The sequence below is a fragment of the Notechis scutatus genome, chromosome 1 (genome assembly GCF_049901735.1).
Source record: "Notechis scutatus isolate UNSWTSFEM ecotype Mainland chromosome 1, rNotScu1.2, whole genome shotgun sequence".
Classification (NCBI taxonomy): domain Eukaryota; kingdom Metazoa; phylum Chordata; class Lepidosauria; order Squamata; family Elapidae; genus Notechis; species Notechis scutatus.
In genome coordinates, this window is record NC_142009.1 from 17,713,361 (window position 1) to 17,737,796 (window position 24,436).

The window sequence follows — 24,436 nt, forward strand, 5'->3', positions numbered from 1 at the left end:
CCTGTAATTTGTATCACTTGCAAACTTTTGACCCACTGTAAGCTATTGTTCTGGACACCCATGATAACAACATCTAATCTCCTCCCATACTTTTTGAAAGATTGGCCAACAACAGAAAAGGTAGAGTGAAATCTAAAGAAAAAGTATGCAATTTAGATATCCTGCTGACTAAGTAAAAGAAGAAAGTTCAACATTTATTTAATGATCCTAGACCAAAATATAAATATATAGCATCAACAGCTTGTGAAATAAAATATTAAAAACAAATGAAGCTAAAAACTTCGAATATAGGATATTGTAGTAAAATATGATTATGACCAGTTTCTTTATTGTGATCATGAATTGTCAGTATCTTGCCACTTTTTTGACATTTTTGAAGATTTATCAGCTAAGAAAAAGGATACGTTCTCTTGCAAAGTACATTAATTGTAATGTACATTTGATATAATCAGAAAGTGTAATATTAATTCAGAGCACCATGTAGAGTTCAACGGAAAACTCAGCAGAATGTGAGATGTTGATTCTATGCAAGGACAGATTTGCTCCTGGAGAAGAGGTTTCTATGCTCTTGTAAACATTCCATCAACACCCCATTATGTGCCTTCAAACAATCAGAGACATGACAATAGAGGATGACAAAATCATGGTCTCATTTTATGTCACAGCTCTTTTCATGTTGATTGATTTGTAATTAGCCAAAGAATCTATGACCACATTGCTCCACAGCACACCTGTTTACCAAATACACAAAGTCTGAAACACCCAGGATTATGGATCTCATAAACCTCTGCCTAACCACATACTTCAAATCTGATGGACAAACTTATCAACAAATTAAAGGTACATATATGGGATCACCACTTTCAGGACTTATTATAGAAGCAATGGCATTTCCATAAATATAACCCACAATATGAATCAGATACATAGATGATACCTTCAATATAATAAGAAGGACCATTTAGAGAACCTACAAAACCATCAACAACATCTTTAAAGGAATCCAGTTTACTACAGAAGAAGAAAGCAACAACTCACTACCCTTTCTGGACATCCTGATCAGCAAAGAGCATGATGGCAAACTAGAAACACAAATGTACCAAAAAACCACCCACACCAACTAAGTGCTCCACTATCAAAGCAATAGCCCAATGTTTTGCAAGAGAAGCTAGGTAAGAACTTTATTTAGACCAGTACAAACTCACTATAGCAACCAGCAGTGCATCTATACATTATCTTCCAACAAAATGGATATCTACGCAATTTTATTAAAAAGTGCCTGATCACTCAACCCAATATAACTCAACCAAAACAAGCTGTAAAAAATAATACTGCCGTATACCAAGAACATCTCAGAAACCAACAACTACATGAAATCAGTGTAGCACACAAGCTAACGAAAGCATGCCAAATAAACCAAAAGACCCAGCAACCCCAGAAGAAAAAAACAGGAATCATCTAGAACATACAGTATAATTAATAATTGAAACAGCCACTAAGTAGGATAAACAGGCACAAGACTGGCAAAATGCATCCATGAACACCAAGTAGCAGTCAGAAGACATGATGAAAACTCTTTAATTTCACAACCTGTGGACAGACTTAACCATAATTTCAACTGGGAAACTGTGACCATCCTAGACCAAGCCAAGTCCAAATTGCTAGGGAATTTCTAGAAGCCTGGCATGCTGACAAGTTAGCCATCGATAAACAGATAGACATAAACAATATCTACAGACCATGCAAAAGAGACAACCAACAAGCCAAAAGGGGGAACAAAAAGAACAAAACACCCCCCCACCAGTAATCAGCACCCAAATGACCATAGATTAATTCTAAGATTAACCTCAGACCAACAATCAAGAAGAAAATAATATCTCAAGGAATTGCCAAACTGACAGCAAACCCCACTCCTCACTAGCACTCATGATGCTGCCTAATGAAACATCTGAAGAAAACAACCAAACTCAGAGAGACACCAAGGACCCCTCTTTTCAACTCTGAGCTACAAATATTCTCCTTTATTGGTAGTCATGTTCATAGATAGCAGCGCTGCATAAAAAACAAGAAAAGATCCTGGACCAGTTAAATGAAATTTCAATTGGTTAGCATGCTGTGTGAACTAGGTCAATTTGCTTTGTTTGGGGAGAGCTCATAATATTGTGTGGATATGACAATGGGGTTTTGTTAACTCTGGTTCGGTCATTTTGCTTAGCCTAGTGTTCATTGACCAGATGCTGCTCCAAAGTTCACAAAGAGGACACGACTGTGGTTGCTCAGGTTCCTTCTCAATAGTTCAAAGGGATATTCTTCTGAAGATTTATTCCAGGATATCAAAAGAGAAGCCAGAGGGGAAAAAATGATGCCACAAATCACTCACTCATATACATTTTAAAGCTAACATTTGGGACAATCCAGGTAGAAAACAAAATTAGCTTCTGATTAATTAATTAGCTTCTTTTGCAAAAAAGAGCAGAAATCATGGTGAAAACACCAAGGAAAAGGTCGAGATTAAAAGTTATTTATTCATTTATTCAATTAATATGCTGCCCATCTCACTGTCATAGCAACCCTATGCCATAGCTCTGTCTCTACCCCCAAACTGTAAGATGTTCACAACAAGTACATGGGCAACCTAGCAAAATGCCAATTTTCTGTTAATATTAAATGTATTCATAGAAGCCTCTGCAAAAGAGTATAGATGTCAGCTCCTATTTTTATTCGAATCTGACTTTCTTTTATCATAGTTAGGCAACTGTATATAATCACACACAAACACACGAAATAAAATATTTTCTCTATGGCAGTGTTGCTTAAACTTTTTTCGCCAGGATCCCTTTCCACTTTTAAAATTTACAGAGTTGCCCCAAAGAGATTTTATTTGTATGGGTAATATTTATTAACTTTATTGTATTAAAAATTAAAACTGATGCATTCAAACTTCACTGCTGCTACCTCTTCTCACAATTGTTTTATGGGATTATTATTTGTATTGTTTAATATTGTATTATTTTTCAACATAGGCTGACCAATAATTGTGATTTCACATGTTGACAAACACTGCTCTGTAATAAATACTGTCAACAAGATTCTTCAGTATGAATGTCAATGCTATTTTTAGCTATGACACATACATTTCCTCTATACGTGAATGAATGAATGAATGAATGAATGAGTGATGGAAAAGACTTTTTCCTGAATATATTCAATGGAGCTTAGACAGATATCTTCAACAATCATTTTAAGTGAATTTTTATATTGCACTGGCCGTTGGATTTACTGTCCCAAGTGGCCCATTTCAAGGGGATCACATGGAATGGCCAGATAAAAGGTAAGTACCAACGCCCTTTCTCCCATGAGCTGTTCAGAGCATCCAGAAGTGGGACATACCAAAGCTTGGCCTGTCCTTAGGGAGGGACTCCGTCTGGATCGAAATCCACTCCTAAACTCTGTGGACCCTCTGCAGGACTCTTCTGCCAAATGAAGCGTCCGCTGAGGCATAAACAACAATTTTATAATTTCTGACAAAGGGTGATGGTGAAGCCCAAGTTGCCGCTCTGCAAATTTCATCTATGGAAGCCCGTGTGGCCCATGCTGCTGATGTTGCCGCACTCCTTGTTGAGTGGGCTGTAATGCCCTTAGGAACTGAGATGGACTGGTATTCGTAACTTTTAGCTATGGTGGCTCTCAACCATCTACCAATGGTCGTCGACGACACCTTGTGTCCTAAAGTGGATAGGTTGAAGGATAGGAATAGAGCCTCAGATTTTCGAAATGCCGCCGTGCGGTCTAGATAGATGCTTAATGCCCTTCGAACGTCAAGTCAATGCCATTGATGCTCCAGTCTATGAGATGGTTTTGGACAAAAATTTGGAAGCACCAACTCCTGCGCTCTGTGGAAGACTGAATTTACTTTAGGGGTGAACGATGGATGCAATCTGAGAACCACTCTGTCCGCATGAAACACGCACAGGTCCTTTCTCATCGACAATGCTGCCAATTCAGAAATCCTCCTTGCTGATGTGATCGCAATTAAGAAGACCACCTTATATGTCAGGAATTTGAGACTAGCGGTTCTTAAAGGCTCGAACGGGCCAGTTGTAAGTGAGGTTAACACCTTGTTGAGCTCCCAAGTGGGATAGCGGTGAGTTACAGGAGGTCATAAGTTTGCAGCACCCTTAAGAAAGCTGCGGACATGTGGATGGTGCGCTATGGAAAAGGGGTAGAAAACTGCGTAACACCAGATGAACTGCTCGCAGCTCCAACAGGTTGATGCTTTGTGATTGTTCGGAAATAGTCCAAATTCCCTGTGCATTGTGGGATTGGAAGTGAGCTCCCCATCCTACCAGGCTGGCATTGGTTGTGATCGTTGCCCTGCAAGGTTCCTTGAAAGGACACCCCTTGTTTATCGTGTTTTCTGACCACCAGTGGAGCGATCGGAGAACATTGTGCGGTACCTTTATCCGGATGTTGGAAGTGGCTCTTCCGGATCGCTGGAAAGGTAGCAGGAACCATTGCAGATCTCTAGAATGGAATCGAGCCCAAGGCACAATGGAAATACAAGAAATCAGTTTCCCTAACAGTTGAGACAGAACTGCCAGGAAAACTGCCAGGTAACAGTGTTTTATGCGCCTTCAGCGTTTAGTCATGCCGGCCACATGACCACGGAGACGTCTTCAGACAGTGCTGGCTCTTCAGCTTTGTAACAGAGATGAGCACCGCCCCCTAGAGCTGGAAACGACTAGCACGTATGTGTGAGGGGAACCTTTACCTTTACCTAACGGTCATAAATGTGGCCTGATTGCCAAGCACCTGCTATTTGGTCACATAACCACAGGAAAAGGGCTGTCGGAATTTCAGAACTGGATCATAAGCAACCCAAAGAGGTCTGTCATAACTTCAGTTGCTAAGCAACTGGCCATAAGCCAAGGACTACCTGTATTGGGTGACTGCCAGATGACCGACAGAACAAAGGAACAGAATTATAATATGTTGCTCTATATTTTATATCAGGGGTGTCAAATTCGATTTCATTGAGGGCTTAATCAGGGTTGTGTTTGACCTCAGGGGTCAGGGTGGGCATGGCCAGCAAGGGCGTGGCCGCTCAACATCATTCATGTCAGGGGCGCCTAAGGTGGCCAGAGAGCTCTTCCAGCAAAAACTGGCTCCATTTTTGGCTGCGACAGTCTCCTGCAACTTTCTGCCAGGGAAAACGTGCGCGCCCCTCCCGAGCTCAGTTTTCACTGGCAGAGGCACCGTGGGCCAGATCATTGCTGTTCGCAAGGCAGCCCCATAGGCCAGATCTAACCACCCTGCTGGCCGGATCCAGCCCGAGGGCCTTGAGTTTGTTCTATATAGTGTATTGCTCTATATTTGCTATATTCTGATACATGAAACATTATAAAACACAGTAGCAGCTGAAAGCAGTATATTCTGAAGCAATTAGCACTAATGTATAATTTTGTATTTAGGAAGCCAGTTCTAGTTCATCAGTTCAATTTCATGACGGGCGATGATTAATCATAACTGTACAGAAAAGGAGCTGTATTAATTCTGCCATAATGAGCAAAACCCATTTTAACATTCCCTCTCTATGGCTGTTTCAATATCATTCCAATTTTGCACCATATCTGCCTTCGTCACACCCATAAACTATGAATTAGTTGAGATTCCCAAGAAAAAGATCTGAAGGGGAAGGAAAAGGAATTTAGGATGATTGCTTTCATGTTTTCCAAAACAAATGGAAAGGCAATATCCAAAACAATGACAATCTTTCTGCATAAAAAATAGACCTAATTGAGTTATACACTTGCAAATGTAGAAAGCATTGCTGCAATTGAAAAATAAAAGTGATACGTTTCACCATCAGAATGCCAGCCCAACCAGGAAACTAAAACCAAGGTAGGTATTAATGTTTCCTTTATTGTACAGTTACAGTAACAATAACAAAATCTTGCAAGTCTGACAGTACTTCCCCCTCCCAGGCCTTTAAGTTCCACAGAACAAGAGGCTAAGTTCTGAGATGCTTTCTCCAGCCCCTTTCCTGGTTTGGATTCAGATTTCTCTTATCAGACCATTACATAGGCTGCAGCTCTTCCTTCTGTCTTCCAAGGCTATTTTCACAGCCCATTACAATGGGCAATGAAACTGTATAGCACAGTTCCCCAATCTTTCTAGCTTTGTGGACTGGTGGAGGTGGTGAGACGGAATGGTTCCAGGTGAGTAGCCAGCAAGCACATGTGCACCTGCCATTCTCATGCAGATGGCGCACATACTCGCCTGCTGTTCGTGCAAATGAGGATGTGTGCATGCCCTCACCCGCCACCTCCGTGACCCGGTTCCAAACAGTTCATGGCCAAGTAGTGGGCTGCAGCCCTGGGATTGGGGACCCCTGCTGTACAGAACAGAGGCATCCATTGTACAATTAAATGACAAGAGTAGCATTGCTCTTAAAGTAGCATCAGAGCCGTGGTGGCGCAGTGGTTAGAATGCAGTACCGCAGGCTACTTCTGCTGATTGCCGGCTGCCTGCAACTTGGCAGTTCGAAATCTCACCAGGCTGAAGGTTGATTCAGCCTTCCAGCCTTCCAAGGATGGTAAAATGAGGACCCAGATTGTTGGGGGCAATAGGCTGACTCCATAAACTGCTTAGAGAGGGCTGTAAAGTACTGTGAAGTGGTATATAAGTCTAAGGGCTAGTGCTATTGCATCATCATGTCTTCAGTACAGACATCATCACATCATGTATATGTGCAAAATGGATGGAACTTCATTGCAGTTGTGTGTGTGTGTGTGTGTGTGTGCACGCGCACCTTCAAGTCAGTGTTGATTCCAGCAACTGCCTGGACAAGTGCTTGCAGTTTTCTTGGCATGATTTTTCAGAAATGGCTTGCCATTGCCTCATTCCTAAGGCTGACAGAAAGGGACTGGCACAAACTCACCCATCTGGCATTATGCCTCAGGTGGGACTAGAACTCACGGCCTCCCAGTTTCAAACCTGGCGCCTCAACCACCACACCAGGCTGGGTCTCACTGCAGCAGTACAACCCTGCTTTCATCATTTTGATAAAGTCTCTGATCCTGCAGAGCCCTCTCTCCCTAAATGTTAGAAGGCATCTTATCTCCACACTCAGCCTTCTTTTCTCACGGCTTCCTGTGTTTAAATTGGACTCGGACCAGACAGCCATTCAAATGGAGTATTCTCTGTAAAAGACACATGACAACCCCTAGAGAGTTTTAAGCCAAGTATAAAACAGCTTTTTCGGTGTTTTATATTTTCCAATACCAGTTTTCCAAAACCAGTTTGGACGAACCTCTTGTTCCGACAATCAGCTGGCTCTGAACTGGATCGCTCCGACGAACTTGTGGGCCCACCCACTTGCCCCTGCTCTTTTCTGTACTTTATGTCTTTTTGTTAGAGCACAGCTGATTGGTGCAGCAGAGCTGTTTGCTGCGCCTCAGTTGTTTTCTTCAGCTGCAGTTGAAGGTATTAGCTTTTTAAAATGCAGAGGATGTGCGCAGAGTGCGCATTTGATGTACTCTCTCTCTCTCTCACCGAACCGGTTGTTGAATCACACCTCTGAGTACAACTTAGATTATCTCCAGCAAGCCTGGCCACTAGTTGACCCTCTTAAATGGAGATGATGGAGAACGTAATAAAACTTTCCCGGAGAAACACTACGTTGGGGAGGATTGCCCTAAACGTTTGACCCGTCTGTTGATTTGGCGAGATCAAGCAAACATCCGCATTTAGGAGGGGGCAGAAAGGAGATAATCACATGCCAGCTTTGTAGGGAGGAATGGGCCACCTCTATAGAACAACCTTCCCCTAGAGAAAGCATTTAGAACAACTGTGGAATAATCAAATGAAGATCATTCATTAAGGCACTTTGCCTCTTGTCAATCAACCAACAAGAAATGACACAGCCTATATATTCAAATTTTAGCAAGCAACATTGCTGGAAGAGAATGCTGAACCAGAGAACAAGGAAACATGTTGAAAGCATTTATAAACAACCCCGTTAATTACAGAGGAGGAAGGAGATGGCCTTGAGGAGGAGATTCAACAGCCTTTATATACGCATAAGTTTAACGCAGATAGAAGAAAAGGTGAAGAAAAAAACTGGCCTTCCTTGATTCTCTTTAGTGTAAGTGGAGGGAGAGAAAAAATCTCTATCGAATTTACAAAATTCTGTTATACCTTTTAACAACAGAGTTACAGGAGTTTGTGAGATGTTTGTTTCCTGGCCTGACCTACCTGGAATTACACCTGTTGTTTGAACTGTATTTCCCTAACATACTATAGGCAGGTATTTGCATAATATACTAAGCTTGATAATGGGCTGTTTCTTTGAGGCTTAACGTATTCTGCAAACACAATCCATCTGGTAAGCTTATGGTTCACATTGTACAGCTAGTCTTCGACTTACACCCGATTCATTCAGTTAACTTTTCAAAGTTACAAATGACTTATGGCCATTTTTCACACATAATGACAATTACAGCATCTCCTATGGTCACGTTATTAACATTCGGATGCTTCATAGTTATGACGGTTGCAGTGTCCCAAGAAGATGTGATCCCGTTTTTTGCAACCTTCTGACAAGCAAAGTCAGTGGGGAAGCCAGATTCACTTAACAACTGGGTTATTAACTTAACAACAGCAATGATTCACTTAACAACAGTGGCAAGAAAAACATAAAATGAAACAAAACGCACTTAACAAAGGTGTCACTTGACAACATAAATTTTGGGCTTAATTATGGTCGTAAGTCAAGGACTACGTGTACCCTGTGAACCCCCAGAATTAGCTATTTCAGTAAACCAGGCTAAAGGTGTTGTATGAATGCTGCCGTTGACTGCCAGCCACAGCCCAGGTTTTCAAACATAGATTTCTTCCAACTGCCTCTGACAGTAGAAAGAAAGGTGAAAAGTTCTTACAACCTTATGCTTTAACCAAGGAAAACCGAGTCCACATCCTTACTCAGCCTTAAAACTGGCTTAATGTAATTGGGCTATGGTCCCTCGCAGCACATGTCCTATCTCACTGGCTTTGCAGTGGGGGGGGGATTCTAAAAAGGATGCAATTTCTGCAGATGAAGAGAACCTTAAGGCCAAGCTTGAGAGAGGTCAAGCTTGAGAGAGTCATCCAAGATCATGGAAGCAAGGACTACCAGGTTTCAATAAGAAATGTGAAATGCTAATTTGGGATAAACAAAAATTCAAGCAATCAACCACAACAGAGCTGGAAGGGACCTTGGAGGTCCTCTAGTCCAACCCCCTGCTCAAGCAGGAGACCCTATACAATTTGAGACAAATGGCTGTCCAATCTCTTCTTAAAAACCTCCAGTGATGAAGCACTTAACAAGGCAAGGTGTTCCACTGGTTGAATGTTCTCACTGTTCGGAAGTTTCTCCTTAATTCCAGGTTGCTTCTCTCCTTGATTAGTTTCCATCCACTTTTTCTTGTCTTGACTTCTGGTGGTTTGGAAAAATAAGTTGACCCTCCTCTTCTTTGTGGCAGCCCCTCAGATGCTGGAATATTGTTATCATATCACCCCTAGTCCTTCTTTTCTCTAGACACGATAGCAGTCTTGAAAGATGATTTTTCCACCCTCATTTAAACAGTGAGTTATAAGGAAGACTCTCTTGGAAGATTTGAAAGGGTCTTCCAGGATTTCTTTAGAATTGTGCTTAAGCTTTCATTTGTGAGATAAGCTTCCAACTGACTCAACTGATCTGTCATGATTACCTCAGGGGTGTCAAACTCAAGGCCTGTGGGAGGCTTGGGGGGGGCACCACGGGGCCCATTTTTGGCCAGCAGAGTGCTTCTGGAGGCTGGGGAAGCAAAAAATGGGCTGTGCAGGGTCCTCCTGGAGCCTCCACACAGCCTGTTTTTGGCTGTCAGAGTGCTGCTAGAGGCTGGAGAGGCCAAAAACAGGCCGCATGCAGGCCTCCCGGGGTGTCCGCATGGCCCATTTTTGGCTGGCAGAGTGCTGCTGGAAGCCAGGGAGTACTGTGGAAAGAAAGAAGGGAAAAGGCACATCTTGAGCCTATGTCAAATGCCCACCATGGCTACGGCCGTTATGGCCACTCCCACCATGACCACACCCATCCCTGGCCACCACCACCCCGGCCACACATCAGAGATTGAGTTGCTTGCAGAATCATAGATTCACTCACAGATCTACCGTTCTGCAATCTGCTGCCTGAGTCTGCACTGAAAAATAGACGCTTCAGTCCTAAGGAAGGTTCGGCTCTGCTCTCAGGCCACTTCTCCCCCACCCCCCAATCCCCTGAATACCACCTCTGACTGGGCCTTAGGGAAGCCTCCTGGGTGAAGGCAAAGCAGTACAACAGCGATTTAGATTAGCTAGAAAGCAGAAATCCGGCAGGAGAGGGGAAGGGGCCAGTCAGTGGCGCAATTTGCCGGTTCTCTGAACTGCACAGAATCGTAACAACCGGTTCTATAGAACTGGCCCAAACTGGTAGAATCCCACCCCTGACCCCCAGTGAAATCAAGTTTGACACCCCTGATTTACATCTACAGGTAGTCCCTGACTTACAACAGTTGGTTTAGCGACTATTTGGATTTACAACGGCACTGAAAAAAATGACACTTGCAGCATCCCCACAGTCATGTGATCAAAGTTCAGATGCTTGGCAATTGTCTCATATTTCTGATGGTTGCAGTGTCCTGAGGTTTGTAAGTAACCTTCAAGCAAGCAAAGTTAATGCGGAAGTCAGATTCACTTAACAATGATGTTACTAACTTAACAGCTGCAGTGATTCATTGAATAAGAAAGGTTGTACAATTGGGCAAAATTCACTTAACAACTGCCTTGCTTAGCAACAGAAATCCTGGGCTCAATTGTGGTCATAAGTCGAGGAATACCTGTATCCTTTTCATTTCTTTTCTAGCCTGCTCATAACCTCACCTTTCCAGCCCCAGTCCAACACTTGCCAATCATTACATTATGAAAAAAGGAGTCAAATTATAGCAATTGTGCATGTTTATCAAGTTTACACAATATTGTTGAGAAGCGTAGCAGACTATCTTGAAAACGATGCATTGACTACTGCATGCACATGTTTCTCAAGAATAAGTCATCATCAGGATAAATATTTTTTTATTAACACTCTTAGTAGAATGTGGGAATGCCATAAACATAATATATCTTGCTCTAAGAAAGTATCTCTTTACATTTTGATTAATAAGTGAAGTATGATCATTAGATAGATTTATTGTTCATGTAACAAATACGTAAGTATGCTTAAAAAGTACATTTCAGTCCTGAGTAAATAACTATCAAGTAAATAAATGAATAAATACTTTTTATCAATTAGTCTTCATCAATGCAGTTAGCAAGTGGGATGCTACAATGTTCCATGCCAGTCATCACTTAATAAAGAAATGAAGAGAATACTTATAAAATATAAAAAATGATATAACTCTGGGGAGATTGTTAGTTCTTTAAAAGTCAGAAATAAAAGTCAAAATTATCTTTACTACTTTGAGAAAAGGGCTGAAAATTAAACAGAAAAGTTATTAACATAGGAAATAGAAATTAAATATGCAGTATTAAGTGAGAGGTATCTGGGTTGGCAATAATATCTATGTAACATACCATACAATTGTCAAGGACTATGCATTGCTATGGTGGACAGGGATGCATTTGTCTGCAATTCTTTAAACAAAATATAGCCTTTTCTGGGGAAGAAAGGCAGCTGTATAATCCCAGGGAGCTGCATAATCCCAGAAAAAAATGCAGCTGCCTTAAAGAATTGCGAACAGGTGCAGCATTCCTTTCTCTGGCTCTCCAAAATATTTTATTTTTTTGCATTTAAATCCAAAATGCAGTGGTACCACTCAAGAGGGCAAGTAAGAATACACAATCAAGAAATGTTATTTGAAATAGGTACTTTGTAAACTTATTTGTGGCAAGTCTTCCCAGCCACTGTTTTGCAAAAGCATTCACAACAATATCCATCAGAATCCAAATATAGGGTTCCAACTTTAGGTGACATTTATGGCTGCTTATTTTGTTTTTACTACTAGTAAAGAAATGAGTGATAAATTGTCATTTTTATAATTATTCCTGAAGTGGAAGAAACAATGATATAAAAGGCTTCAAATTCAATTGAATATATTATTACAATTAAGCCAAAAATGCAATTCCAGTAAATTAGAATTTGCTCACAGAAATTCCCAGATTAACCCATGACATCTCCAGCAAGTGATAGGAAAGCTCTTTTTCCATCTAAGGCCCAGGAGAAACAGTAGTGGGTTAAATAGACTATAAGCAGAGGTGGTATTCAGCAGGTTCTGACCAGTTCTGGAGAACCGGTAGCGGAAATTTTGAGTAGTTCAGAGGACTAGCAAATCCCACCTCTGACTGCCCCCCCCCCCAAACTATTCTCTGCCTCCCGAGTCCCAGCTGATCGGCTGGGTCTTCTTTTGTTGCTCTGCACAGGAGAAGGGAGCTGGAAAGCAGGTTAGTGGGGTGGGGAGGGAATGGGGATTTTGCAGTATCCTTCCCCTGCCCAACACCCCATGCCCACCAAGCCACACCACACCTCGCCCACCAAGCCACACTCACAAAACCGGTAGTAATTTTTTTTTAATCCCACCACTGACTATAAGTATAAAGGTAAAAAATGGTACATGCAGTGTTAACTTCATTTTAGATGTCAAAAGGGTTTTGTGGCTCCCGGTGTTTTCTTTTCTGTGGGAAACAGGTCCAAATGGCTCTTTGAGTGTTTAAGGTTGCAGATCCCTGCTCTGGTTTGTGTGTGTGTGTGTGTGTGTGTGTGTGTGTGTGTGTGTGTGTGTGGTAAAAGGCAGCACTGATCACTGATCATAACAGCACAAGAACAAGCACTAAGCACCATATCCATAGAAGCAGGGATTTACCACACTAGATAGAACCCAAGAGGTAGATCAATGTCTCTCAGATGAAAGATGTATGGACTAACTCTCAGAATTCCCAGCTAGCCATCAAGGAGTTTCCACAGAAGATTGTGGAGAATAATAGAGCTAAGAATCTGTGAGAGTTCCAGATCCAGAAGGACAGGCAGGCATTAGATAATCAACCAGACATTGTAGTAGTAGACAAATTAATAGACAAAGACCAGGAGAGCTCGGCGAGGGCAAGGCTCCCCTCGATGTGAGTGATGTCGAGTTGGCCACCTCCAGCCAGCCACATGACCACTCAGCCATCCCCACCCGGCTGGTCATTCGGGCAGAGAACAGTTGCTAAATTATTTGAATCCCATCACTGAGTCCTCATCAGCTATATTTCTGAAACTTAAAGTCCATTTGTAGTGATCCAAAAAGAGACCTGGAAGCCCTCAGCGAGTATTAACAAGGGACTCCACGTCTTCCAACAAAGATGCCTTCACCCAATCCTAAAGATTCACTATTTTGATCAATGAAGAAGGGCTCCAAAAGATTTTCTCCTGCAAATTACATAACATTGTCGCACACAAAAGGTCAAATACTCCATAGAGGGAGAACAACCGAATTCCCAACATGGCAATGAGATGAACACACATACACACAACCGATGTCCAAACGACCAAGAGGAAACCCTTGAAATACATGGTGAAGTACGTTCACAGACAACTTAAAAATTTTAAACATCACATGGGAAGATGTTGAAGTCCTCGCCCCAAACCAAAAATACTAGAGATCCCTTGGTGACTGATATGCTATATACTAACATGGTAGGATCTAATGCTAGTGTTAATAACTCTCTTTCTCAGTCTAACTGAGCCTCAGTGGCACAGTGGTTAGAGTGCAGTACTGCAAAGCTTCTTCTGCTGCAGCCAGCTGCCTGCAATTTGGCAGATTGAATCTTACCAGGCTCAAGGTTGACTCAGCCTTCCATCCTTCCCAGGTGGGTAAAATGAGGGCCCAAATTGTTGGGGGCAATATGCTGACTCTGTACCACTTAGAGAGGCCTGGAAAAGCATTATAAAACGGTATATAAGTCTAAGTGCTATTGCTATTGCTAACCTATCTTAAAGGCTTGTTGTTTTTGTGGGGAAAAGTTAGGAGAAGGAAATATTAGGTATGCCATATTGCTCCTGAAAAATAAAGAGGATATGAAACTAATAATGCAATCCACCTAAACAACGAATAAATATCTAATGTCCCAAGAATATGTCCATGTCCTAGAATCATCAGAGGTCGAAAACAACAAAAGAGATCTTATCTCCTATTTCAACATACAAACTTCCCTCTGAATCTTTAGTTTTCCTCAACATGGGCCTCTCCACTTTTATAGGGGCTGAAATCTTACTAAGATAAAAAAAAGTTTGGGAGATGTAGTCTTAATATCTATGGAGACCACCAAGTTGTGGAAATTATTGATTGATATTTATTCACTGGTACATTTAAAAAGAGAGTTGAGTTCTAGCCCCACCTTGTGCATAAACCCAGCTGGGTGACCTTGGGCCAGTCTTTTCTTTCCACCCTCGGAAGGAAGCCATGCCAAACCACTTCTGAAAAAACCACTTCTGCCAAGAAAATTGCAGGAACTAGTCCAGGCAGTCCCTTGAGAATTTGACATGATTGAATGGAAGAAAAAAGAATGAAGTATTTACAGTCTATTCACTAAACATAGGATTTCAAAAGTTAAACACCAGGTTAGATTTTCCAATAGGTGATCAAGGTTCACACATACAGGCTTGCAGGTCTAGGGGAACAACCGGTCCCATGATTACCTCATGTGACCTTCTGACAAGCAAAGTCAATGGCGAAGCCAGATTCACTTAACAATCAGGATACTAACATAACTGCAGTGATTTGCTTAACAACTATGGCAAGAAAGGTCGTAAAAAGGGGGCAAAACTCACTTAACAACAGCAACAGAAATCTTGGGCTGAAATTGTGGTGGTCATAAGTCAAGGATACCTGTAAACAATCAGAAGGGAAGGCCTTGGTAAAGGATTCTAATGTAATCAAGCCACAGTGAAGTGGTTCTTTTTAAAGGCAGCATATGTAGATACACACAAAAAGATGCCAGCCATGTCTTTCCTTCAGAACCCTAATAAAAATAATTCAACAAGCTTCCCCTTTTTCCTGCTTTTGAAGAAATTATTTTGATCATCATTTGATTCTTTAAGATATTTTAATCACTGCTTCTATCTTAGTTTGCTGCTTTTTTCCCTCTCTGATGGTTCTATAACACAACTGTACCCTTTTAATTTGTATCTGATTTGAGGTTGAATTTTATATTAGTCATGCTTTATTTCATTTGGAATGTAAGATGTTCAGGAAGATTTCCAAGGCGGAGCAGAACTAAACTGATAAACAGAGAAACAAATAATATTGCTTTGTGTTTGGGGTAAATTCTTCCAAAAGAAAACAAATAAGAGATTCCATAAATGTTTCTTCTCTTTCTCCATCAAATAAACTTGCTGGCCAAGACTTCTTTATTCCTTGATTTAGTTTCACTTGGTTTCTTTCCATCTCTGATTTTAACATCTGTTGTTTTGGTTTACTTGGCCCACAGTAAGTTTAACCGGAAGGACAAGATATCAACTCTTTTCAAAGTATAAAATAGAACAAAAGTCATAACCTGTACAGTACTCACCCAGGGCAAAAGGCAGCTGAAGATTTAGTATATCACCTGCCTTCTTGGGCTATTAAATCAACAGCCAGCTGTTGTCCACTGACTGAAACCCAAGTCCATGTTCTCTCTGGCAAAAGATTTTTCTTCTTCATGAAAAAAGATTTAATTCTCCTAGGTGGCATTATCAAAAGACTTCAACCACAGCTCCCCTGCATAGCATTCAACATATGCCATTTAATGACAGCCACTGTTTAAGACACATTCTGTGCTTCCCTGTCCTCTAAGATTCAGTTTCGAGAAACCAGAGACCATCAGGCCTCCTATCAGTTTGCACTAATCAAATTTTATCAAGCCAGAGACAGTTGCAGCCTGCTTAAATGAGTGTTATTGCCATTCTAGACTGTGAGCTGCAAAAATCCCTTTGTATCTATTGTAATCCCTTTGTTATCACTATTACTTCAGCATTTGTTTGCTTCAATTTACCCCAATTTGCTACTTCCCAGATGTCCTGCAATTTGCAGAATTCCTAACCATCGCTGTCTAGGAATCTGGGAAACGTTATTCTAAATATTGGAAGGTTGGTTTATATTTTCATTGTGATTGGACTAATGGTCTTAACCAATTACAAGGGTTACTATCCCTATACTCTACTCCATTCCCAACCTCCATACAATTTCCCAATTTTTCCACCAGTACTAGATGATTCTCATTATGTCTTTTTACCTTCTGAGTATAAAAATCTACCCTTTGATTCTTGGATTTACTTTTAGACTCTTGGATATAAGAATCCATACCCTTGGATTATGGCTGTAGCATTATTATCCTTCTCATCTTCTCTATTGCCTCCTCTTATCAGTATCATTATTATGATTATTGTAACAATGCAATGATATATCATTCTTATGATATATTATTGCATTGCATGTATACTGAGAGTTTCTGCACCAGAGTCAAATTCATTGTATGTCTAATCACACTTGGCCAAATAAAGTATTCTAATCTATTGGAGAATGTACCTTAAGTACATATCTTATACTTATGCACAAGTAGTCCTCAACTTAAACCATTTTGTTTAGCAACCACTCAAAGTTACAGCAGCACTGTTTTGTGACTTATGACCCGTCCTTGCACTTATGACCGTGACAGTAGCCCTATCATCACATGATCAAATTCAAGGGCTTGGCAACCGATACGTACTTACAATAGATGTAGTAACCCAGAGTCATGTGATTGCCATTTCTATCTTTTCCAATTGATTTCCAACAAGCAGCATCAACGGGAGAAGCCTGATTCATTTAACAACTGCAGTGATTTGCTTAACAACCATAGCAAAAAAAGGTAGTAATATTCGGCCTGGCTCACTTAACCACTGCCTAAGATAAATAAATGGTGGTCCCAACTGTGGTTATAAATTGAGGATTACTACAGTCATACTAGAGATATAGAGATCCAGAAAGCTGTTTCTGTGTATAATCTATAGAAACAAGTTTTGATTTATACATCAGATTTCTTCCTGAATATTTTCCTGCACTTTGGACACCGTGTTTTACCTCAATATAATCCCCTTTACGGAGATGATACATTTGGGGGGTTAAGTTAGACTTCTTACCTATTGTGTATTTCTTGGTTGATCATGGTTGAAAAGAGACTGGATTTATACAGAATAATAGTTGGAAGGGACCTCAGAAGTCTTTTAGTCCAACCCAGCAGGAGATCCTATTCCATTCTAGACAAATGGCTATCCAGTCTCTTCTTGAAAGCCTCCAGTGATGGAGCACCCGCAACTTCCGAAGGCAAGCTGTTGCACTGGTTAATTGTTCTCACTGTCAGGAAATTTCTTCTTAGTTCTAGGTTGCTTCTCTCCTTGATTATTTTCCATCCATTGTTTTGTTGTTGTCCCTTCAGGTGTTTTGGAAAATAGGTTGACCCCCTCTTCTTTATGGCAGCCCCTCAAATACTGGAATACTGCTATCATGTACCCCCTAGTCCTTTTTTCTCTAGACTGGTCATACCCAATTCCTGCAACCATTTTCACATGTTTTAATCACCAGGCCCTTAATCATCTTTGTTGCTCTTCTCTGTACTCTTTCCAATGTCTCAACATCTTTTCTATAATGTGATGACAACATTTGGATGCAGTATTTCAGGTGTGGTCCTACTAAGGTTTTAAAAAGCGGTACTAATCCTTCACATGACCTTGACTCTGTTTATTTGTTTAATCAAAAAGGGATTTTGATTAGGTTTGGGGGCCATGGAACAAAAATTCCTGAAACATTTCTCCAAGAGAATCCTGTAAGGGAGGGGAAAATTGATAATGCTGCTGAATGCTCTGCTATAAACCTGCCTTTCAGTCATATGACCAGAGTGGAATACATAGGTAGTCCTCCATGTATAACCATAATTGGACCAGCATTTCCACTGCTAATCATGACAGTTATAAGTGTCTTGTGAATCATGCCCAATTTTTGATCTTTTTTTTGCTATTCGTTTTGCGATTAAACGAATCTGGCTTCATCCATTGTCTTTGTTTGTCAGCTGGGAAGGTCAATCTTATGATCTAGAGCAGGGGTCTTCAAACTTGACAGCTTTAAGACTTGGGGACTTCAACTCCCAGAATTCCTCCTCTAGTCATGTAAGTTCAGGAATTCTGGGAGTTGAAGTCCATAAGTCTTAAACTTGCCAAGTTTGAAGACCCTTGATCTAGAGACATTGTAAATACATGCCAGTAGTTAAGCACCCAAATTTTGATCATGTGACTCTGAGGATGCTTTGACAGTCATAAGTGCGAAGACCAGTTGTAAGTCACTTTTCTTAGTACCGTCGTAAGTTTGAATGGGCATAAGTCAAGGACTTCCTGTATCTTTCTGATTAATTAACTAGATTGCCTTTCCACATCAGATTCACGGATCCAAGTCAGATTCATGTGGATCTGCCATCTAATTGGACACGTGTTAGAGGTGGCCTAAACTTATACTTTTAGAAAGTTAGTAATATTCACTGATTTAATTTCTAGAGAATCTCTGGAGAAAGCACTGAAAGGACAGCTATAATCAAGGAGAGAAATGGCTTTTTGGTTGAGGGCCATATTTAATCTTTGAGTAATTTATGGGGTGCTACACCAGAAATAAGGAGCCAGATTTTTTTTTTTAAAGAGAGGGTATCAGAAACATTACACATGATTTAACAAACGATTTAACAAATTACTAATTAAACTTAATACTACTGCTGATGCTTGGAAGATCTATAGGAACCATCCCAAGACTTTTAGAAACTATATGCAGCTCCAGATTGGATTCCACTGTTATAATAATACACTGTTTATGAAAAAGTGAACAAGAAAAAAGCAGAGCACTTGCGAAATGCAAAACGGAGATTCTAATTCACCAGAGGGACCAAAAAAGGTGTAACAATAAGCAGAGACTCTTGAACCTTGATCTGTCTGATGAAAATTTGCTGCATTTTGTCCTATTGCCACTGCCCTCTGCCCTTGTTGAGATGCCAATGCATAGCCTTATTGGGTACACAAATTAGTACCTAGTGGCCAAGTAGATGACAGAAACTTCATATAATGGCAACAGATTACTCAGAGGGTTAAGGTTAATGGACATACACACAGAGATAGATGACTGCCAGAGTCTCTGTTATTAAGCGGAATTAGGGAAAATGCAACACAAAAATTGCACAACTTTTGGAAAGGAAAACTTTTTTCTGTATCAATTCTCCCAAATCTTCAGCCGGTGCTTTCACAGCATGCTGCTCCACTATAATAGAGATGCCCCTAAATATTTATTGCCCTAAACAATAAAACACAGCATTGGAGATCTCACCAGCCTCTGGGATGTTGGTGACAAGCAGAGAAATCCACCATGGTAAATCAACTTCTTAATCTCTTATGGCCTTAAGTGTCAAGTTTCTACAAGTGACACACTCCCCTGAGCAATTAAACTGTCTCTTAGTATTCCATGATGCTGCAGCCAATCAGGTAGCCTGTATTTGTTCCATTGATTTATATAACAGAATTTTACTGATTGATTACTACTGTAGCAAACTTGAAGGAAGTAGCTTTACCCCATGGACCAATTAAAAGATAATACAGCGCCTCAGTCATATCTCAGCTGTAAAATGGACACAGGCCGATCTCCCAGGTGACTTTGCTATTGAATGTGTATAGTTGCATTATATAATCTGCTAGCTGTAACTTATAGAGAGTATTAATACTTTCTCGGTGCTTTCTGATCTCTCAATGCTACCATGGCTCCAGCTTTTATTCTTACCTATATTCAGTGTTCTTTTTTTCAATGAATCCGTAAATCTCCTTACCAATTCCCCTCAATTTCAAACATAAAAAGCTGCCTAGTCAGATTGTTTCCACATATAACCCAATGCTGACTATAGCAATAAGCACTTAGACTTATATACCACTTTACAGCCCTTTCTAAGTGGTTTTGAGAGTCCACATACTGCCACCAACAATCTGGGTCCTCATTTTACCTACCTTGGAAGGATGAATGGCTGAGACAACTTTCAGCCAGTGAGGATCGAACCCCTGGCAGTCAGTGGGATTAACCTGCAATACTGCATTCCAGCCACAGTGCCACCATGGCTCTTTACTTGGCTTGCTCCTGTAGTTTAATCAAATAATTAAACTGAATGGAGAATGTGCCAGGGCATGCAACAGCAAAGAAGGCCCAACAGGAATCCTTTCCGTGCACCATATTTCCTGTCAAATGTCATTTTTCAGCAGGGATTCAGGCCATGCCAAAGTAGTGTTTCCAATCCCCACTGCAGAATGCCCCTACCTACCTGCCCCACCAAAGGGCATACTGGTTGGATCTCTCTGGGTCTGGTTAGTGGCTTTGCTGGTAAGAAAAAAAAAAAGAGGAAGTGGCTCACCAGTTAAACACTTGTTTCTATTTTTAAATAAGACTCTGTGTGCTGCCTTGGTTCCTCTCCCTCCTTTCCTTTCTCTCCTCCCCCTCCCCACCTTTCTCCTGCAGCCTTTGCTTGCTCATGGATAAATCTATTTAGAGTCTACTTTGTTTCCTTACTGGTTTATTTAGCTACAGCCATGGATAACAAAAGGATGAAAATTGCAACTGTTTGTGTTAAAGGTTCATTTGCACCATAGACTATTCATGGCTATATCTGTCTTATGTCTATGGTTTTAATGCATATACAAAAATAGCAGCTATTAGCATCTAATAGAAAATAATCACATCCACCATATTAAAAGTGCTGTTCAGGAAGCACTTTTCTTACAGAGTTCAAATTCCACTGATACAGCACTTCATACTGAATGTATATCGAAGGCTAAATGCTAAAAAGAAATCTTTCTTCATCCAATGTACAGCCACACAAGCAAATCAACCAACTTTATTTTTCAATGTTGTGTCCAGTATAGAAACAAGGCTGGACTCTCAAAACTGTACAGACTAAATAAAGTCTCTGAGCATATGCAAACCTATTTCTCCCAGCCACAGATCTAGTCACAAACAGGCCCTACAAGATTTTCACTTTCAAGGTTAGATGTTATCGAGATATCATCTTGACACCTGGTTATAGAACATTTGAGCCCACGTTTCAATCGAAAGGCGCACGAAAGAAAGCATTCGTCTTTCTTTTAGACTTCAGGCACAATTTGAAGTTGTCTGGCATGTTAAAATAGAACGTCCCTAATTATAAACAAATGTAACAGCGCATCAACATGGATAAAAATCATACTCAACCCACACATTTATTTGTTTAGGAAATGTCAGTGCTGTTTGGAAATGGATGCTTCCTGAAATTCAAAAAACAAAAAGAAAATACATTCACCCTAAAAAAAAAAAAATCAAAAAAAAATCAATGGGTTAAGCTTTTACAAGAGAACCATCCATGTTTAGACAGATGGGAAGCAAAAGGCAACCAGGTGTGCTGAAGTGGGAGAACCAAAAAGAAAGTGGTTTCAAAGCATCGTGGAGACGGTAAGAAAAGGGGAAATTTCAGTTATCAACTTACTTTCCTTCTTTTTGGCTTTTTCACTCTGACCTCATTCGCCAACCGCAGCAGAAAAGGAGAAGGTGGGGGTCCCCTTTCCCACACACACCTCTCAGCATCTACCGCAAGCAACGATTTGTGCAACTCAGCCTGGAAAGAAGCCCTCCCCCCGCAAATACACACACACACACACACACACACACACACACAGACAGAGACCCACAAACACAGCAAGAAAATACCGCCGGAGAAAATGACAAGTCAGAGACACCGGTAACATTGAGAGAGAAATCTCCGGGGATCGAAGGCGAGGAAACGATCCCCTTCGATCCCGGGTCACCTCTCGGAGAACAGATTCCGCCGCCCTCCCCCCTTCTTTTCCAGGCCTCTCCCCCACCCCACAACTTCTTTCATTGAAAATAATCCCATGTCAGCCTCTCTCTCCCCTCCCTCCCTCCCCAAAGGCTGGCCGAGCGGTCGCACCATCAAGGAGAACGGGAGGAAAGCAAAGGGGAGGAAAATGCAAAGCGGCTGTCGTCGATCACGCGAATAATAATCCCCATCATATTTTGTATAAATAATAATAATAATAAAATAATAATTATAATTATAATAACAACAACAACAACAATGCAGATTATTGGGGAGATTAGAGGGATGGAGGAAAGCGGAGCTGGAGGATTGAAAAGTTTTTTGTTTTTTTTTCCTTACCGCAAGGGATCAGCCTCTCCCCGGCTCCTCCCGCCCGGATTGCAGGGTTGAAGAATTAATCTGTAAAGACGAGAAGGAAGGAAGGAAGGAGAGCGAGAGAGAGAGAGAGAGAGGAGGAGGAGGAGGAGGAGGAAGAGGAGAATGGGAGATTGGCGAGCGGGGGGGCGGGGGGGGGGAGGGCTGGGCGATTCTCACCCGGGCTGCCTCCGGGAGGGGAGGACGGATGCAAAAGGGAGGAGGGGGTCCTGGGCCAGGCAGAGGCCCCCCATGCAGCCAGCCCCTGCTCCCGGGGGTTGCAGACAAGGCGAAGGGGAGGGGGCCTCTTTGTTCTGTAATCCCAGTAAGATTGCAAGCCATTCGCCCCGGCTCTAATCCCAGCCCAGCTCAAGAGCCGCCTCCATTGGCTGTCATTTACATACAGGATTAAGAGGCAGGCTGGCGGGTAGGTTGGCGAGGGGGGGGAAAGCGGAGGAGAGGCAGAGATCGCAGGAGGTTTCGCGGGTTTCGCGGGCTTCCCTTCGGATTCTTTCCCCCCGCGCGAAGCCGGAGCGAACCGGGGTTGGTGGGTGGGGGGAGAAGGGAGAAGGGAGAGAAAGCGGGAAGATCTGAGGGAGCGACGAAGAGCGAATTATAGAGGAAGTTGGCAGGATAATCGCTTGGGGTTGCAGAGTGGCCACGGGTAGTCCTTGATTTGCGGCCGTCATCGAGACCGAAATTTCTGCTGAGGCCTTGGCCAAGCGAGCTTTGCTCCCCTTTACGACCTTTCTTGCCACATCGGTGAAGACAATGAATCACAGCCCTTGTTAAGTTAGTAACAGGGTGAAGTTGGCTTCCCCCCCACCCCTGTTGACTTGGCTTGTCAGGACGTTGCAAAAAAGGGGGATGGAAATGACCTTGGGGCACCGCCACTGTCATAAATGTGAGTCAGTTGCCAAGTTTGATCGTATGACCATCGGGATGCCGCAACAGTCATAACAGTGAAAAATGGTCATAAGTCACTTTTTTCAGGGACGTCGTAACTTTGAACGGTCACTAAATAAATGGTCGTAAATCGAGGACTACCTGTATTTTTCACCTTAATCTAAAGGTGGGCTGTTAATCGAGTTCAACAGAGCTGGTAGGTTGGGTAAGGGGAGGGCAAGGCAAAGAGCAGCAGGGAGGGAGGAAACGACTTTACAGATGGAAAAAGATTTCACTCATCTCAGCATCTCCAGGTTTTTTAAAAAAAAATCATTTCTGGATTACCTTTCCAATCCACCAAATAACTAAAATATATTCCTTTCCTTAAAGGTTCTTGGAGGAGAAAAAAAAGACTGATAATAAAGAAATAGATCTGCAGAACTAGTAGTAGTAAAGCCATTGAGAGTCCTCCGGGCTCCCTAGACCGCAAGTCTGACTCACATGGGAGTATATCATCCGTGGCAGATGAAAAAAGGAGATCCAGTTTTGGTTGCCACCGTAAAGAAAAAAAGAGGTTGAGACTCTAGAAAGAGTGCCGAGAAGAGCAACAAAGATGATTAGGGGGCTGGAGGCTAAAACGTGTAAAGAATGGTTGCAGGAATTGGATATGTCTAGTCTAATGAAAAGAAGGACTAGGGGTGACATGATAGCAGAGTTCCAACATCTCAGGGGCTGCCCCAAAGAAGAGGGTGTCAAGCTGTTCTCCAAAGCACCTGAAGAAGCAATGGGTGGAAACTAATCAAGGATAGAAGTAACCTAGAACTAAGGAGAAATTTCCTGGTAGCTAGAACAATTAATCAGTGGAACAACTAGCCTCCAGAAGTTGTGAATGCTCCAACACTGGAGATTTTTAAGAAGAGATTGGACAACTATTTGTCTGAAATGGTATAGGTTCTCCTGCATGAGCAGGGCGTTGGACTAGAAGACCTTTAAGGTCCCTTCCATCTCTGTTATTCAGATCTTCACCCAAAGTCCATGAAATTGTCACTCCACCTTCTACTTCTTGCAGGGATCTTGTCTGAAGCACCCAGAACCCAGGTGGTCTTCAGCAGGTTCTGACCAGTTCTGGAGAACCGGGAGCGGAAATTTTGAGCAGTTCGGAGATTCGGCAAATACCACCTCTGACTGGCCCCGCCCCCATCTATTCTCTGCCTCCCGAGTCCCAGCTGATCAGCTGGGTCTTCCTTTGTTGCCCTGCACAGGAGAATGGAGC

The 24,436-nt window shown here is 41.8% G+C and overlaps 2 protein-coding genes across 7 annotated transcripts in view; one reads left to right on the forward strand and one right to left on the reverse strand.

Annotated features, from left to right (window-relative positions):
• LOC113415103 (uncharacterized) overlaps positions 1-5,296 on the forward strand; it is a 45,030-nt gene extending 39,734 nt beyond the window's left edge. Inside the window, exon 3 of the mRNA XM_087954651.1 lies at positions 5,208-5,296. Within this exon, the coding sequence (XP_087810777.1) occupies positions 5,208-5,296 (89 nt within the window). The remainder of the gene's footprint in view (positions 1-5,207) is intronic.
• GTF2IRD1 (GTF2I repeat domain containing 1) overlaps positions 1-22,673 on the reverse strand; it is a 149,566-nt gene extending 126,893 nt beyond the window's left edge. For 2 of the 6 annotated variants that reach the window (XM_087943348.1, XM_087943291.1), the window contains exons 1-3: positions 22,459-22,635; positions 14,858-14,915; positions 14,425-14,555 (exon numbers count right to left, since the gene is read on the reverse strand). In XM_087943348.1, the coding sequence (XP_087799474.1) occupies positions 14,425-14,555; positions 14,858-14,915; positions 22,459-22,620 (351 nt within the window). In that variant the 5' untranslated portion in view covers positions 22,621-22,635. Of the gene's footprint in view, positions 1-14,424; positions 14,556-14,857; positions 14,916-22,263 lie in introns of all 6 variants that reach the window. The other 4 variants (XM_087943464.1, XM_087943410.1, XM_087943578.1 and 1 more) reach the window with 3 other exon arrangements.
• Positions 22,674-24,436: the final 1,763 nt, after the last annotated feature.